At 50.2% G+C, this 15234-nt stretch overlaps 1 protein-coding gene across 2 annotated transcripts in view; it reads right to left on the bottom strand.

Moving 5' to 3' along the window:
- Window positions 1-15234, bottom strand: part of SLCO2A1 (solute carrier organic anion transporter family member 2A1) — a 79436-nt gene that overhangs the window by 39444 nt on the left and 24758 nt on the right. Inside the window, exons 1-2 of one of the 2 annotated variants that reach the window (XM_034661975.1) lie at window positions 4251-5567; window positions 3996-4133 (exon numbers count right to left, since the gene is read on the bottom strand). In XM_034661975.1, coding sequence (XP_034517866.1) covers window positions 3996-4133; window positions 4251-4376 — 264 coding nt within the window. In that variant the 5' untranslated portion in view covers window positions 4377-5567. Of the gene's footprint in view, window positions 1-3995; window positions 4134-4250; window positions 5568-15234 lie in introns of those variants that run through there. The other variant, XM_034661976.1, reaches the window with a different exon arrangement.

Raw genomic sequence — 15234 nt, 5'->3', positions numbered from 1 at the left:
CTGCAGCCTATTCTCCACCCAGCAGCTGGAGTGGTTCTGCTGACACATCAGACCACATTCCCTCCGTTCAAACTCCAAACCATCAAGGTGAAGTCTGTCCCAGAGCCTCCAGAGCCCTACGGAGCCGGTCCGCGTCCCCCGAGAAGGCTCTGACCTGCTCTCCTCCAACCCTGTCCTCCCCTCCGCCCCAGCTGCTCTGCCTCCAGCTGTCCCCCTAGCTGCACACATACCCTCCGCGGGGTCTTATACTTGCTGCCCCTTCTCTTACCTGTCCACAGAGCTCCCTTGCCATCTAACCTACTTTAGACCTCTGCTCAAATGGAAAGTTCTCATGAAGGGCTTCTCTGAAAAATAAGGGGGTGGCGGTGGGCGAAATGGGTGAAGGTGCTCAAAAGGTACAAACTTCCAGTTATAAAAGACGTAAGTACGGGGATGTGATGCCCGGCATGGTGATTATAGTAAACAACACTGTATAATTTATTTGAAAGTGGCTAAGAGAGCAGAACTTAGAAGTTCTCCTCAGAAGGAAAAAAAATTGTAACTATGTGAGATGATGGATATTAACTAGACTTATTGTGGTGGTCATTTTGCAATATATACAAAGGTCCAATCATTATGCTGTATACCTGAAACTAATATCAGGTTAAATGTCAATTATATATCAATAAAAAAGGAGTTAAGTATAACTTACATTTATAATAACTAAATATCACTTATAATTTAAGCTATACTTAAATATATTTTATAATTTAAATTATACATATTTTTATAATTTAAATAGTCATTTCAAATATAACCACCACTCCCTCCATTAATTTTTCTTCATAGCACTTACTGTAATCTGATCTACCAAGTTTTATTTATTTCTATAAACAAAGGTTATATTTATCACTAGAATGCTACACGAGCAGAGATTTTTATCTCTGTTCATTCCTGCCTCCCTGCACCTAGAGCAGTGTTTGACACATAGTGGGTACTCGTTAAATATTTGTTGAATAAGTGAATGAATGAACAAACGACAGGCTTTTGCAAGAGGACACAACTGCCCATAAGACCCCTCCTTTGTGGCCAAGAGTAAGATGGTTTAAAAACACACAGAAAGTGGGTGTGAAGGTGTGTGGGGAGGCAGCCCAGCCTGATCCAGCAGCCTGATCTGGCCTGCTCCAGCCCTGGCCAGATATTATTCTAGGAGATTCTGAAACCCATACCCGGAAGCAAAGCATTATTCTTAAGTTTCTTAGATTTTATCTCCCCATGTTTTTATTTCTCTATCATTTTTTCAAGAAATGATTTAAGTGTCAGACTACATCAGCTAAGCTAACTGAAGCTGACTTTAAATGGTCTGGGTGAGGGACAGCAGAGTGCCCCAAAGGGGGAGGAAGGCCTGGGGTACCTGGGCCCCGCCCATCTGGACTGGCCCTTCCAGCACTCCCAGGGCACGTGCTCATTTCTCAGTGGGAAGTGGGACCTCCACAGCTGTTATGGCTGATGCTGGCTTAAGTCCTTGGTCTCCAAACTTTGCTTCAGCAGTGGAATCCCTTGGCAAAAACAGTGTTTCCATAATATAATATAATATAATATAATATAATATAATATAATATAATATATCACTATATATATACATATATATATACATATATATATGTGTGTATATATATATATGTATATATATGAAGCTGTTCTAGCTGAGGAGAGGAGAGCCTCTGTAGTCCACGCCTTAGCCCCTCAGCCCCTCTACAACAGCTCTGTGGACTTCCTGTTAGACCATCTGAGCGTCCTTACCAAGCCCCATTGTAACACATCCCTGCCCATCACTGTCCCAAACCCAGGGGGCCGCAGGGCAAACTGTGGGAGGCATTAAGGGGGGGCCTCTAGGGCTCCCTCTGATTTTGTCTGCTCAGGCCTGGCCTTTAGCAGTGGGCAGGAAAAGCAGCTGCTTCACAGAGAAAGATGCCCATGTCTTCTCCCATCAGCTAAGCTCCTCGTCCTGCCACTGGCCTTTAGTACCCAGCCCTCCTCTCCCCTTCACTCACCCATCAGCCTGGAAGGCTCTGAGACTGGGCCACTGCCTGGTAACTAATCTGATACTGATTAGTAGCGTGCCTAGAACACGGTGTTGAGAAGGATTCAGTCTGGACTCAGCTGGAAAGACGACTGTGGTTGATTAGTGACACCTGCCAGGGTCTCAGGATAGGACTGCAGTGACACAAATGTCAGAGATTCTGTCTTCCCTTCATGAGTGAGGGCAGTATGTGCCAGGGGAATTATTAAAGTCATAGGCCAACACGAGGAGGGTGCAGTCGGTGGGAAGGGTGCCAGGTCCCCGTACTGTGATCCCCGCTGTGCAGGAGCTAGCCGAGCTGCAGGAGCACAGTCTATGTGGAGAGGTAGACCGGCCACTGGCATCACCAGGAAGCCAAGACACAGACACACAGATAGAGACACACGTGTGCACGCACACACATACATACACGCTAAAACACACAGACACAGGCACAGACAGGAAGGGGTGGCTTCAGAAAGGAGCTGAGGTGAGGGCTTGAGGTCAGCAGAGATGACTGATGGGCCACAGGGCTGCATGTGGGCAAGTACCTGCATGTCCCGGGTGCAGGAGACAGCCCATGCTGGGGGCGTGCGTGCAGAGAGGGGCACCAAGAGAGATTCTGGCCGTGTGTTTGGAGGAGAGGATTTGGGGAAGAGCAGGGCTGTGGACAAGGGAGTGGGGAGGACTGATAGAGAGGTGGGTTGGGGGTTCAGAGGGAGGCCTTAGCATGGGGGGCCATCAGACACACCTGGGCTCAGATGTTGGCTGCACTGTGTGCATGGACGTGGCTAGCCTGGATGGGGCACTTCGGCTTTAGATGCAAGCTTCCTCATCTGGAAACCATGGCTATGCAGAGACACCTCCACTCTTAGGGACTGCAAGGGGGACCTGGACAGGGCAGGGGCTCCTGAGGGCACTGCTGTGTCAGCCATTGAGGGTGAAGGAGTGAGGGCAAAGGAGCGTTTCCAGCTGGAAGCAGGATGGGGGATGGGGAAACTGAGAGGCAGTGGCTGAGGGTGGTGCTAGGGGGCACCCCACTTTCTCTTATGGCTCTATCTTAGAAGCTGCTCTGGTGGAGGCCAGGCTCTAAATTACTACATCAGCCTGATTTCCACTAAGTCAAGGGAAGATCGACTTCTGCTCTGGGAGGGGGAGGCCATGCCTCCATCCCAGAACAATGGGCCTTGCGGAAGGAGAAGAGAGAAGCCAGGCCAGGGAGCCCCATCTCCTCACGTGGAACCACCAGTGTTGCAGCTACAACGGAGGGGGCTCTGCTGCCTTCTCTGCCTCTTTCTCCCTGATTTCCAGTGACCCCTAGCTGATCCTGCCCTCTGACCTTCCACTCCCGATCTCTGGGGCCACCCCATCTTCCTCTAATTTTGATGTGCAGTCACTGAGGGACGGTGTGAAATCCCCGTTGCAGGGAGGTCATAGAGATCTGACCTTGCTTGGGAGTCAAGGCCATTGTGCAGCTCTGGCTCCCGTGATCGGCGTAAGACAGGAGCCGCTGGGCCTGGGGCTGCTTCTCCACCTGCACGGCTAAGACTCATCTAGCCCCGGACTGTGGATGAGCAGAGGCCACGTAAACTTGTGAGTGGTCACAGAACTCAGTCGGAGAGACACAGTATGGAGGCAGACAGCCCTGCACCCCCGGGGCAAGCCGCTGCCCACGCTCAGCCCCAGCGCTCTCATCTGTCAGGTGGGAGGACTCACGGGGCTGCGGTGGCTAGGCGCCAAGCTCAGGCGCTGCCAGATGCTCTTTGCTGAGGGCCTGGTGCAGGGAAGCTTCAGGAACTGTAGCTGCCACCACGCCTGCTGCATCTAGCGGTCCCTATTCCCCACGTGTACCTCCCAGCTCCCCATTCCCCTGCCCCTCCCAGAGCCCCCAGCAGGACCCTGGGATCAGGCGGGTGCACAAGTGGGGTCTGAGGGACCAGAACCTCCTGCTTACCTCGTTCAAGCTGGAAATGAGGCCTGAGGAGGAGCTGGAGAGCCCGAAGCGCTTCTCGATGGTGGTGAGGCTGCTCTTGAAGTAGGCGCTGTACAGGAGCTGGCAGAGCTGCAGGAGGCCATGGCAGAGCACGAACACCTGCAGGAAGACACACTGGCCGGTGAGGCCCGGGACCGCCAGCCCCACTAGGACCTTGGCCTTCCACCGTGGGACCTCTGCGGCATGGCGGCCCAGCAGGCTGGCCTGTTGCCTCACCTGTTCCTTGGGAACACTTCCATCACAGGATGGTCCTGAGGGTGAAACAGTGTCATGGTTACACCAGTGCTTTACCCCGTGCACTCGCTCCGTGCTGTCAGCCATTCCCACTCCTGCCATCCACATCCCAGTCGGCAGAAATGGCCCTGAAAAACCTCAGGACTCGAGAAGCGCCCCTGAGGCAAAGGCCTGACTCACCAGGCCCACATCGAGGGCACTCGGCATTGCTGAGTTCCCTCACCGCACCACCGTACCCAGCGGGCACTGCTCTGCCCTCCCGCTTGTGTCTTGGGAGGCCTGGAGGTGACTCTCCCACCAGTCCAGGTTACTCCCAGGGGCACAAGAAGCCCTAGGCCACATTGCTTCACTCCTCTTGACCTGTCTTCCATTCCCGTCTCCACCCTCAACACTCATTCTCTGAGGCTCACCTCTAATGCATCATGATGATGCAAACCACCTGGTTTGAACGGCTACCGCCCAGCTTGTCATCACCTCTTATCTGGGGTATCTGTGATTGCGCTTGCTTCTCCTGGACAGATGATAGGGGCCCCGGGAAAGCCCCAGGCCATTGTCTTTGTATCCTCTCCCATCCCACGTGCCTGTCTTATGGGTATGAGTAAACGTGAATGTAAGTTTTGGGTTGATGGGACAGATACACAGCTAGGAGGCTGGACAGCGGTTTGTAGCATCTGGACTTGGCTCCAGGCTGAGCTCTGGGATTTCCTGGGTTCTCGGCTGGTGGGTTGGGCCAGAGCAGGCTCAGAGCCAGGAGCTCCACATCCCTGAGCTCCCCCGTAAGGTGCCCCTTTCTGAAGACTGCACTTTTCCTTCAGGGAAGGGTGGGGTGCCCTGATGTTTCATAGCCTGCCAAAGTTCTTCCCTTAATTGAAGGGCTGGCATCTTAGGACAGCTACTGGGGCTCCACCTTCATTTCCGTTTCCTTGCACAGCCGAGCCCACCCCGTGTGCAGGGGCCCCTCTCCGGGCTGCAGGATTAGAGCTGACATTCCCTCTCCTACCTGCCAAGGCAGAGCCTTGGTGAGGCCAGCCTGGGGCTTCTGACAGGGCCCGGCACTGGCTGCCTGCCCACACACCATCTCACAGTTTCCAAACCCAAGGAGGCCATTACACCCACGGAACCCCATGCCTCTCCCAACTGCCTCCTTCCTGAGCCTGCGGCCACCTCGCTCCTCAACAGGGACAGAAGGAAGCCTGTACATGTGAAGGCAGAGGCAGTGCTCCATCCCTGCCTCCCTGGGGAGCCTCTGCTCTGCTTCACCTCATATATTGGAATTCTTGAGTTTTTGTGATAAAGGCATTTTTGAAAACTAGTCCCCCTGTCTTTTACAAACGGGGAAACTGAAGTACAGAGAGGGGGATGCCAAGTGCCTGCCCAGCACCCTGCATGCAGTCGGTGCTCTGGGCTTAGGGACTACGCACTTGAGAAACCTGGGCTGGACCAGTTCTGGGCCTGCCGCTCACTCCACTGAGCAACCTTAGCCAGTTCCCGCCCTCTTGAGCCCTTGATTTCCCTGTGAGGTAATTGGGCTAAATTGGTGGTTCTTACCTCAGTTTTGATCCATAATCACCAGGTGGGAGGTGGTGGTGTCTTTGAAATATAGAAGTCAGGCCCAAAGCCAGGCCTCCTGAATCAAAAGTGGTGGAAGCCCCCTGATTTCCCGTTGGCACCTCTCCAACTTGCCCTGTGCTGTGTGTGCGGGTTATGCCTTGTCTCCGGCCCACCTCTCTCCCCGGATTACTGCAGCAATCCCTCACTGGCATCCCGCATGCCCCCTGAAAACCCTGCATTCCACCACCCCCAGGACAGTTTTCTCAAACTCAGATGTGAGCGGGCTATCCCAAATGAACACCGTTCGCTGGCCCCCCTGCACCCTACAAGATAAAAACCACATGCCTTTGGTTCGCTGTTTAAGATGCTGTAGACCCTAGACCTTGCCTGCCTCCGGTGCCATGCCTGCTGTGGCTGACGGTAGTTTACGAAGATGGCTACACCAGTGTCTCCTGTCCTTCACCCATCTCTTCCAGCGTGACAGTGACATTCCTTCCTCAAGAGGTGGGGTCTGTGTTCCCTCCCCTTCAATCGGAGCTGATCTTAGTTACTTGCTTCTAATAAAGACAATGAAGCAGAGTGATGCTATGTAGCTTCTGAAGCTAAGTCCTGATAGAGGAGCTGTCTGGCTCCTTCTCTCTTGGGATCCTTAGAAGCCAGACATCACATTGTAAGGAAGTCCAGTCTTCCCTGCTCACGGAGCGGTCACATGTCACTGTTCCTGCCAACTTCAGCTAAAGTTTCAGTCTGCAACCAGCATCCACTGCCAGACATGTTGCTGAAAGAGCCTCTGGAGGATTCCAGCCCCAGCCTTCATGCCAAGTGGAGCAAAAATGAACTATCCCACCAAGCCTTATATAGATGACAGATGTGTGAACAGACCGAACGCTGTCATGGTTTGAAGCATTAAGTTCTGGGTTGCTTTGTAATGCAGCACTAGATTGCTTGCAACACCTGCTGCCACACACCTTGCCCTTCAAACTTCAACAAGGTCATACAACTCAAGTTCCCCACAGCACACATTCATTGTCTGTGTCTTTGCTCACAGACACGAATTATCTCTCCCATGTTGGTCTCAATAACTACGTCTTCTTGGCTTGTTTTGCCCAGCATGGGGCTCAGTTATGTGTCTAGTTCAAAGTTGATTCTAAAAATCCCAGTACCCTGTGGCTGCAGAGGCCTCTTGGCTTGGCACATGGTGGGCAGTAGAGGTGGCATCCAGCAGGAGTGAGGGCTGTCATAACAGCCTGGGAGAGAGTATGAGGTCTGGACCAAATTCAGGTGAACCAATTCAAGGTAGAAGAAAAGAAGGAGAGTTTCCAGCCTCGATGCCAGGAAGGGGGCAAGGCCATGTGTGGAGACAGGGGCCCCAGGTGGAGGGATATACAGAGAGGGAGGACAGCAAGTTCAGTTTTGGAACACCCGAGTTTCTGAGCATTAAGCTCAGAAAAGACCAGTCTCCCTCTAACCAAATTCGTAATGAATTAATAGGAGTGACTAACCTCTACCAAATTCCCCAGCAGTCTCATGAGAGGAAGGTGAGGACAGTGGGGGAAAAAATGTCTCAGGTCTTTCCTGAAAGACATTGCCTTTTCTCTTTCCAGGAAATACAGAAATCCCCTATTTTCTCCCCCTCGATAGGTGGGAGACTCTGCCTAGAGCCAGCCAGCACCTTTCCACGTCCTATGCCCCCTCACAAAGCCAACTTCATCACTTTTGGCCACTGCAGCCCTGTCAGGTCTGGGTGCTTCCCGGGTGTCCTGGTAGAAGTGCTGGCATCCATGTGGGCCCCTCATTCCAGTGGCTTCAGCAGATGGAGAGGAATGAGCAGATGCACAGCCACAGGGGAGAAAATGCCAGCAAGGGGAAGAAGTGGATGGATAGTTCCAGGAGAGCTATCTGGCCAGGGCCGCTCAGGGTCACAGCCATCTGACCCCACCTCCTGAGCTTATGTGGACTGGACCTGATGCACTGCTTGACCTTATCGAGAACCCACTCCATGGCCAGCATGAGATGGAGCAGCGAACACTGACCCTTGCAGGAGAAATAGAACACGGGGTTTAAGAGTCCACGTGGATGCAATGGTGGGAGAAGGAAAAGGTTTGCTAGTCGGGCTGCCGTCACCCTCCACCATCCTTCAGACAACACAGTGTTATGGGTGTGGATAGTTTGGATTCAGAGTCAAACACGCAGACTCTGCAAGGGACGGCGTGACCCTTGGCTCCTTATCTTACCTCTCTGCTAGCAGCTTCCCTGCTAAGAAACGGGAGCGATGATGATTCCTGTTCATGGTGCTGTCATGGGGCCTCCACAGGGGCACGTCTAAGCCCTTGGCCCCCTTGCCTGGGCCACAGTGAGTGTCGCACACGTGAGGGATGTTCAGTGAGTGGAGACTTCTTCCACTCCCCTCACTCGCCCAAGTAACTGAGCCTCTCTGTTGCTTTCCATCCTCCTGCTGCATGAGAACTCTAGAGCAGAATTTCCCACAAGGTGCCACGCAGAACACCACTCACTCGAGATGCTTGAAGTTGAAAGCATTCCCAGGAGAAAAAAGTATGGAAAGTTTTGCTTACTATCATCCTGCCTCATGAAGATTTACAATTTGTGTTAGCATATTAAAGACTCTGCAAAAGTCTTTGGTGAAGAACTGCTTAACTGTTTTATCCAACTTTCTCCATACTTCTCCAACCATGGAACCCTCCTCCCCCAACACACAGTCTAATATATATACACATATAACAGATACTAGCACTTTGCAAAATACACTTTCAGGAAGATCCCATGTCACTTTAAAAAGCAGCTTACGGTAGAATCAGCCTTGTGATTTCTTCACAAAATGAAAATAAAATAAAGATGTGTTACATGGCTGTATTATCTTTCCTAAAATAGCACACTATGATTTTCTATCCCCTCACTCTACTTTTTTGACTTCTTAGCTTCCTAAAATTACATCATTCTCACTTACTGGCATGTCCCCCCACCAGACAGAGACTGCAGGGAGGAAAGATGATGAATGGTTTTTAGGGTGCCACTCTCCCATTGCCTGGAATGATGCCTGGTCCATAGCTGGGGCTCAGTTGTTGTCAAGTGAATGAATGTGTCTTTAAATACTCTAACTCATGAGTCCTTGCTCCAGAAGCTCGTCCATCAGAGTAATCACTCAGGAAGCTGCAGGTTCATTCCAATGGTCTGTCCTCAGTCATATATGAGCCCCCCTTCAGTGCTGCCTTAGGTCAGGCCATAGGCCGCAAAGGTCACAAGGCACAAAGCAGCATTGAGTCCACTCTGCTGCCCCACTCATTTACTTGGCTCAATGCTAAATCATTGTTGGGTGTTTCTAAACCCAAACTAAAAAGTTTGATGTTTGCATTTATGTCTGAAGGGGCTTTCTGGGGTGGTACAAATTTTATATTTTGATTGTGGCAGTATTTACATGATGTACACATTTGTCAAAACTCATCAATCATTTAAAATCTGAGCACTTTGTTATATATAAACTATATTTCAATAGAGTTGATTTAAGGAAAAACTAATTTTTAAATAGACTTGCAACCATGAAAGTATTCAAAATGATGTTCTGAGGCTTTGAAGGGAATTCCACAGTTTTGTTTTGTTTTTTCAGAGTGGGGGGGAATGGAGGGAGAGGCAGAGGGAGAGAGAAAGAGAATCTCAAGCAGGCTCCAAGCCCAGTGTGGACTCCAATGTGAGGCTTGATTCTCAGACCCTGAGATCATGACCTGAGCTGAAATCAAGAGTCAGACGCTTAACCAACTGAGCCACCCAGGTGCCCCATTTTGTTTTTTAATATTATAAGCATTGGCGGCATCATTGGAATACATTTATTTATTCAAGGATCCCACTTTGAAAGGGTCAGAACCCATGTAAATGGTGAAGTCTGTGCGGTATGCCAGTATAAACAGCTAGGTTCCATGTGTGTAAAACCACACATGTCTTTAGACACCATCTTGCAGAAGGAAGCTCGAGCAGAAGGCTAATGCAAGGGAATGTTACCACAGGGTGTGGTGAGCTGTAAGCTCTAAGACCCAAATGCTCACACCCACAGCTCCATTCCTTCTCCCAACCCTAATAAACGTGAAGAGAAGGCCTGGAGAGGAAACTGGGGTGGTCATGAAGATCTTTCTCCTAATGAAGAGAAATCTTTTTGCTACCCATGCCAAAGAGCTACAATAGGCTGATGAGCTTCTGCGATGGCAAGTGGAGGTTCAGAGTGGGGCCCCTGGCCCTGGACAAGCTTCCCGATGTAAGTAATATAGCCATAAAGGGTGAACCATAAGGACAAGGAGGGAAACCTCGCAGCTCAGGATGCATGAGAAAGGGTCAAAGTGCAGCCAGGGCGTGGTGTCCCTTACTTTACCCGTTCATCCTCTTTTCCAAACCAAGCATTCAGATGATGATCTGAGGCATCCACGTGTGATTATAGGGAACCTGGACAGAAGTTCTGAAATGTGATCCCCATGAGGTTGCTACCTGTTTGATCACCACCTCTGCTGTCAACCACTTCTGATTTTGCCCACACATATCCCGGGGAAGGCAAAATTCCAAAAACTTCACTTGAGGCCTGATGTCCACTAGGATGTGATGTCTCTGAGATAATTTAATATACTGAGGGAGACTAGGAATGGTAAGAAAATCCCACAGGGGCAGGAGGTGGGGCCTGACTGAGACATAGGCTATGACCGCCCAGTTTGAACAACTGCTTCACCCCCCCCCCACAAGTGGCAGCTGCCAGCAATCTCAACGGAGCTGTTCTTCAGAAGGAAGGAAGGAGGGAAGGAGGAAAAGGAGGGAGGGAAGGAAGGAGGGAGAGAAGGTGGCAGGGAGTGAGAGAGAGAAGAAAGAGAAAAGAAGAGCACAGTAGGACCTTATTGTCACTTTCCCCAGCAATTTGGGGAGAGCTCAGGGCTATGCTGAGGGCCACTCTACAGTTCTCTCTGAGGAAGGGAGGAGACCCCACAGTGCTGCTTGCTTTCATTCCTCCAACCTCTGGGAGTCAAAATCTGGCCCCAGCGTCCCTTCTGTTGCCCCTGTCCCTAGGCTGGAGCTGACGGCACCCCAGACAGCCTCACACATCTGGGGGGAAGCACCAGAACTGCACGGCCACGCTGACAACCCGAGGGGGTTTGAGCGACACCTGGCATTCAGAAACCCCTTTTCACAGTCAACTGAAATCCCTCCTATGTAATCACAAATCCACTTCCATCTCTTTTCTCTTTTTCATCTTTCCTCTTCATTCTGAATCAATGTACTATGTGCATATGTTTTAAAAAAAACAAGTAACACGGAAGGGCTTAGAACGCCGAGGCCCAGGCCTGCACTCAGCTCGAGCACGCCACCAGTGCAGCAGGCCAGGGACAGCCACATCTGGGTCAGCTTTCCTGTGCATGACATCCACGCATATCAAAATAATACACTTGTTCTGCGACTCCCTGACTTGTCACTGTAGACCGCATGCCATTAGAGGAGAGGACTTAGCTCCCTCACTCTGTGTCTCCCACCCCTCTCCCTGCTCCTCCCAACTTGTAATCGTTCTATGTATATGTGAGTTAATACTGGACCACTTCCTCTATGGCAAGCCAGCCGGGAGCCCAAAGGAGCAGGGCTTCCCTGCTCCATGCACGCCCATGCTAGCTGATGGTTCCTCAGCTCATGGGGAAGGTGACCTGTGCTTTCCAGAGGTAAAGGGATGTTCTATATTACCCTTTGGGGTTCAGCCCCACCTCTCATTTCTGTCTCTACCACACCTACTCATTCTAAGTCTGTTGTTCTCTAGGGCTGTGCCCAGTCCAAGGACTCCCCATACCATAGGCCCCATGCACTCACCGGAGAGCGGCCCTTCCTTGGTCCACCGACGTTCCTAACTGTCTCCACCTTGCTGAAATTTTTGCAACTGTTCATCTACTCATAACTTCTTTCCCCTTTTCCTCTTTTTTCTGTTACTAGCTTTCACCATTCTTTCATTCATTATTCTCATTATTATGAGGGCGATGGAGATGAGGGGAGACAAATATGTGTCCAGTCTGCCATCTTGAATCATAAACCCAACATCTTTCCTGATGCTAGCCTAGCAAACAAATTGATACTTCTGTGCCCACTTTTCCAATGGGGATAAGAAGTAGTGTACACTTGTCAGTGGACTAAGTAGTCAAACAAAAACGGGTACCCAGGTCTTTCTCTACAAATCTCCCCCATACCTCCCGACTACATTCATGCATTCTGGTACCTCATTTATTTGACCAGAATCTTCCAAAGTGCTTGGTTTGTCTCCAACAGAAGGTCATGACCAGAGAGTGGTACTGGCTCTGGGTGTCTGCCCGTCTCCACTTGTATTTGTGTCTTTCAGTGTCTCTACCCTCAAAGCCCATTCTCAGTCCTGGCTGGCAGTTCACCACTTGGGTAAGACCTAGGAGGTGAGGCTCTGGGCAAAAAAGGCCATAGGGCAAATGGGGACGAAGAAGGCAACTCAGAAAGGGTAATTCCTTGCTGTTTCCCAGTGACCTGAGACACGTAGGCTTCTGAAAGGAGAGGCAGGTCTCTGGATGGGCTCTTCCGAGGCCCACCTGAGAGGCCCCTCAGAGCTGTATGGGAGACAGGGATCCTTTTTCCTGTCCTACCAAAAGAAAAAGAAGGGAGCAAAGCAAGGACTCAGATGTGAAAGGCCTCCTTCACCAGTTGGCCTGCTTACCCCTCCTGTACCTTCTGCAGGGTGTGACTTTGGATCCAAACCATGGCCCCGTGGCCCCAAAGGGAAATGTCTCTTTCAAGAAATGATTCAGGAAATCAAATATTTTCCCATGCAGGAAGAATGTCTGAACAAGATAAAGCTCAGAGATTGAAAATAGCCAGTCTTGGGTCAAAGTTGGTGGTATTCATAGTGGTGATAATAAAAGGTATCTTTAGTATTATTATGAACTAGTAAAAGCCTTTGATATGACAGGGTCCTGGGAGCCCTTGAAAGTCTAAAAATCAGGATAATCTAAAAAGAAAAACATGATTTCCACTACAGCTTCCGTGTTCCTTAAGGGAGAAGTAGCCAGGCTGGAGAGTTGCAACTGGGAACCAGAGGGGAGGCCAGTCAAGCCAGGCCCCTGACCAGTCTCTCCAGCCCCCCCTTGCCAGCCTCTACTGCCCAGAGTGTCCTTACTGTATGGTAGGGTTCTCCTAATATGACTGAAAAAGGCCACTCTCTGAGGCCTGTGAGAGCTGCTTCAGGGAGGACGGAGGCTCAGCAGAGGCCAGGAGGCTACAGAAAACTACAGTAGGCACAGATGAGCGCCATGCCCAAGTGGACCCTCTCCCACTTTCATACTGCCCGGGGGTCAGAGTCAGGCTCCCAGTGAATTGAATTAGGCGAGATCTTTTGGTCATTTTTCAGTTTAGTCTACTCAGCTTAGATAAAACTCTCACCTGACGGCCTCTATGTAGGATGAAGTGAGGATGGACACTGGAAATCCCAACCTGCCTAATTCTTTTAGTTTTTGTTATTATTTTGTGTTTTTGTATTTAATATTAATTATGAGCTAGAAAAGGCCTTTGATAAGCCAGAGTCCTGGGGGCCCTGGCGAGTATAGAGATCAGAACCATCTGTAAAAAAACGCGTGGGTTGTCACTGAGGCATCCTTGTCTGAGGGGACACCAGGCACGGAAAAGGGAGGGACATGAGCTCTGTAGCTCCTGACACCGGGGATCCTCAGATACTTCTGGCTGTGGTTGCTCTGTTCAGGTTTTCTCCTGTCTGACCCTCGGCCCCAGGGAGGGAAAAGGCAGATGGCTGGATTGATTTGGTATCATTTGCGAGGGAAGATAAAATGAAGAACAGAGGGTAAGAGATGGCCTGGGATGATGGGAAACTGCAGTCTGGGCTTTAGAAATCATAGATTAAAAAGAAAATTCTGGAAGAAATGAAACATGAGCACATGAGACTAAATGAATTTATCAGAATAGCTAGGAGCGTGGTGCTCAAGGGTCCTCAGAAAAATAAAAACTTTGAAACAAACCTATCGTTGACATTTATGTGAATACGTGTCCAAATTCTTCTGCAGAAATTCCCACAGTTATTTCTTCTTTTTTAAGTCAGAAAAGCTTCCCTTCGTGGAGTACAGTGTCATTTGTCTTTTTGGGAAGTTGGCACAGGAGTAATTTGTTAGAATGAAATAAGACACCGTTAGGGAAACTGCTTTGAAACCATTTATGGCAGGAAATGCACATTCAAACTATATTAATAGGGAGACTTCACCATATTTTATATTCTTCCTATTCTTTATAGTAACAAGATAGGTTGTTAATATTTTCCCCTCACTTCCCTGAAGGGTTTGAAGATGAAGTCCTCAAGGAGGGGAAGCTGGTTTTCCAGAGAGAGAGAAAAATGGGGCTTGGGGATATGGTATCCGAGGAGTTCAGAACCTTGAGGTGGATCCCCAGGAAGCTGGCCAGGAGGAAAGCTGGCTTGTGGCCACAGGGAAGCACCAAGGGACTCTTTTCTTCACATCATCTTGTTTGTTTACTTATTTTGTCTTTCCCCATGTGTCAGTCTTAGTCACCCTGTATCTTTTGCATCTGGCTATGCTGCACATCATAAATGTCCAATCAATATTTGCTGCATTCAGTTAATCCTCATACTACCCTGAGAGGTAGGCAGAATTCCTTTTGTTTATGGATGAGGAAACAGAGGTTCAGGGAAGCTTACACAATTGTCCCATGTCACACAGCCGGTAAGTGGCAGAAGCCAGCTGAGGCCAAATAAGGCCAACATCCTGCCCCACCGAGCTGCCCAATCTTATGAGAATTTGGGGGAAGGAGGCATCCCTAAAATTGTTTTTGTCAAGATTGCTGGCTATCGGGGTGCCTGGGTGGCTCAATCAGTTAAGCGTCTGACGATTGGTTTCAGCTCAGGTCATGATCTCAGGGCCGTGGGATCCAGCCCTGTGTTGCATCGGGCTCCCAGTTCAGGGGGGAGCCTGCTTGGGATTCTCTCCCTCTGCTCCTCCCCCCGCACGCATGCTCTCTCTCTCTCAAGTAAACAAATCTTAAAAAAAAAAAAAAAAAAAGATTGCTGTCCACTCCAGTGGTCTCCAAAGGTGACTTTACCTAAGTTCCGCAGCATTCGACACATTTGGTTTCCCTCACCTTTGTGATGTTATCTGCCATCCCAGCGCTCTTGCTCTGACTGACTGTCCCTTCTTAGAAATCCTCGGGGGAGCCCTTCTCTGGCTCCCCACCTGATGAGGATGGTATCTGGGCTCTGTCCTCAGAAACTTTGCCCTTCTCTCTATACAGGCTAGCCCTGGGCACCCCACTCACCCCCTGCAGGGCCACCCCTGAGGCCCGCTGAAGCCTCCTGCCACTGCTGGAGGGCAGACCTCCCCTCCTCTACCCCGGGCCACACAGTGAACTGCAT

The sequence above is a fragment of the Ailuropoda melanoleuca genome, chromosome 6, assembly GCF_002007445.2.
Source record: "Ailuropoda melanoleuca isolate Jingjing chromosome 6, ASM200744v2, whole genome shotgun sequence".
NCBI lineage: Eukaryota > Metazoa > Chordata > Mammalia > Carnivora > Ursidae > Ailuropoda > Ailuropoda melanoleuca.
This window is presented reverse-complemented; position numbering and strand designations above follow the sequence as displayed.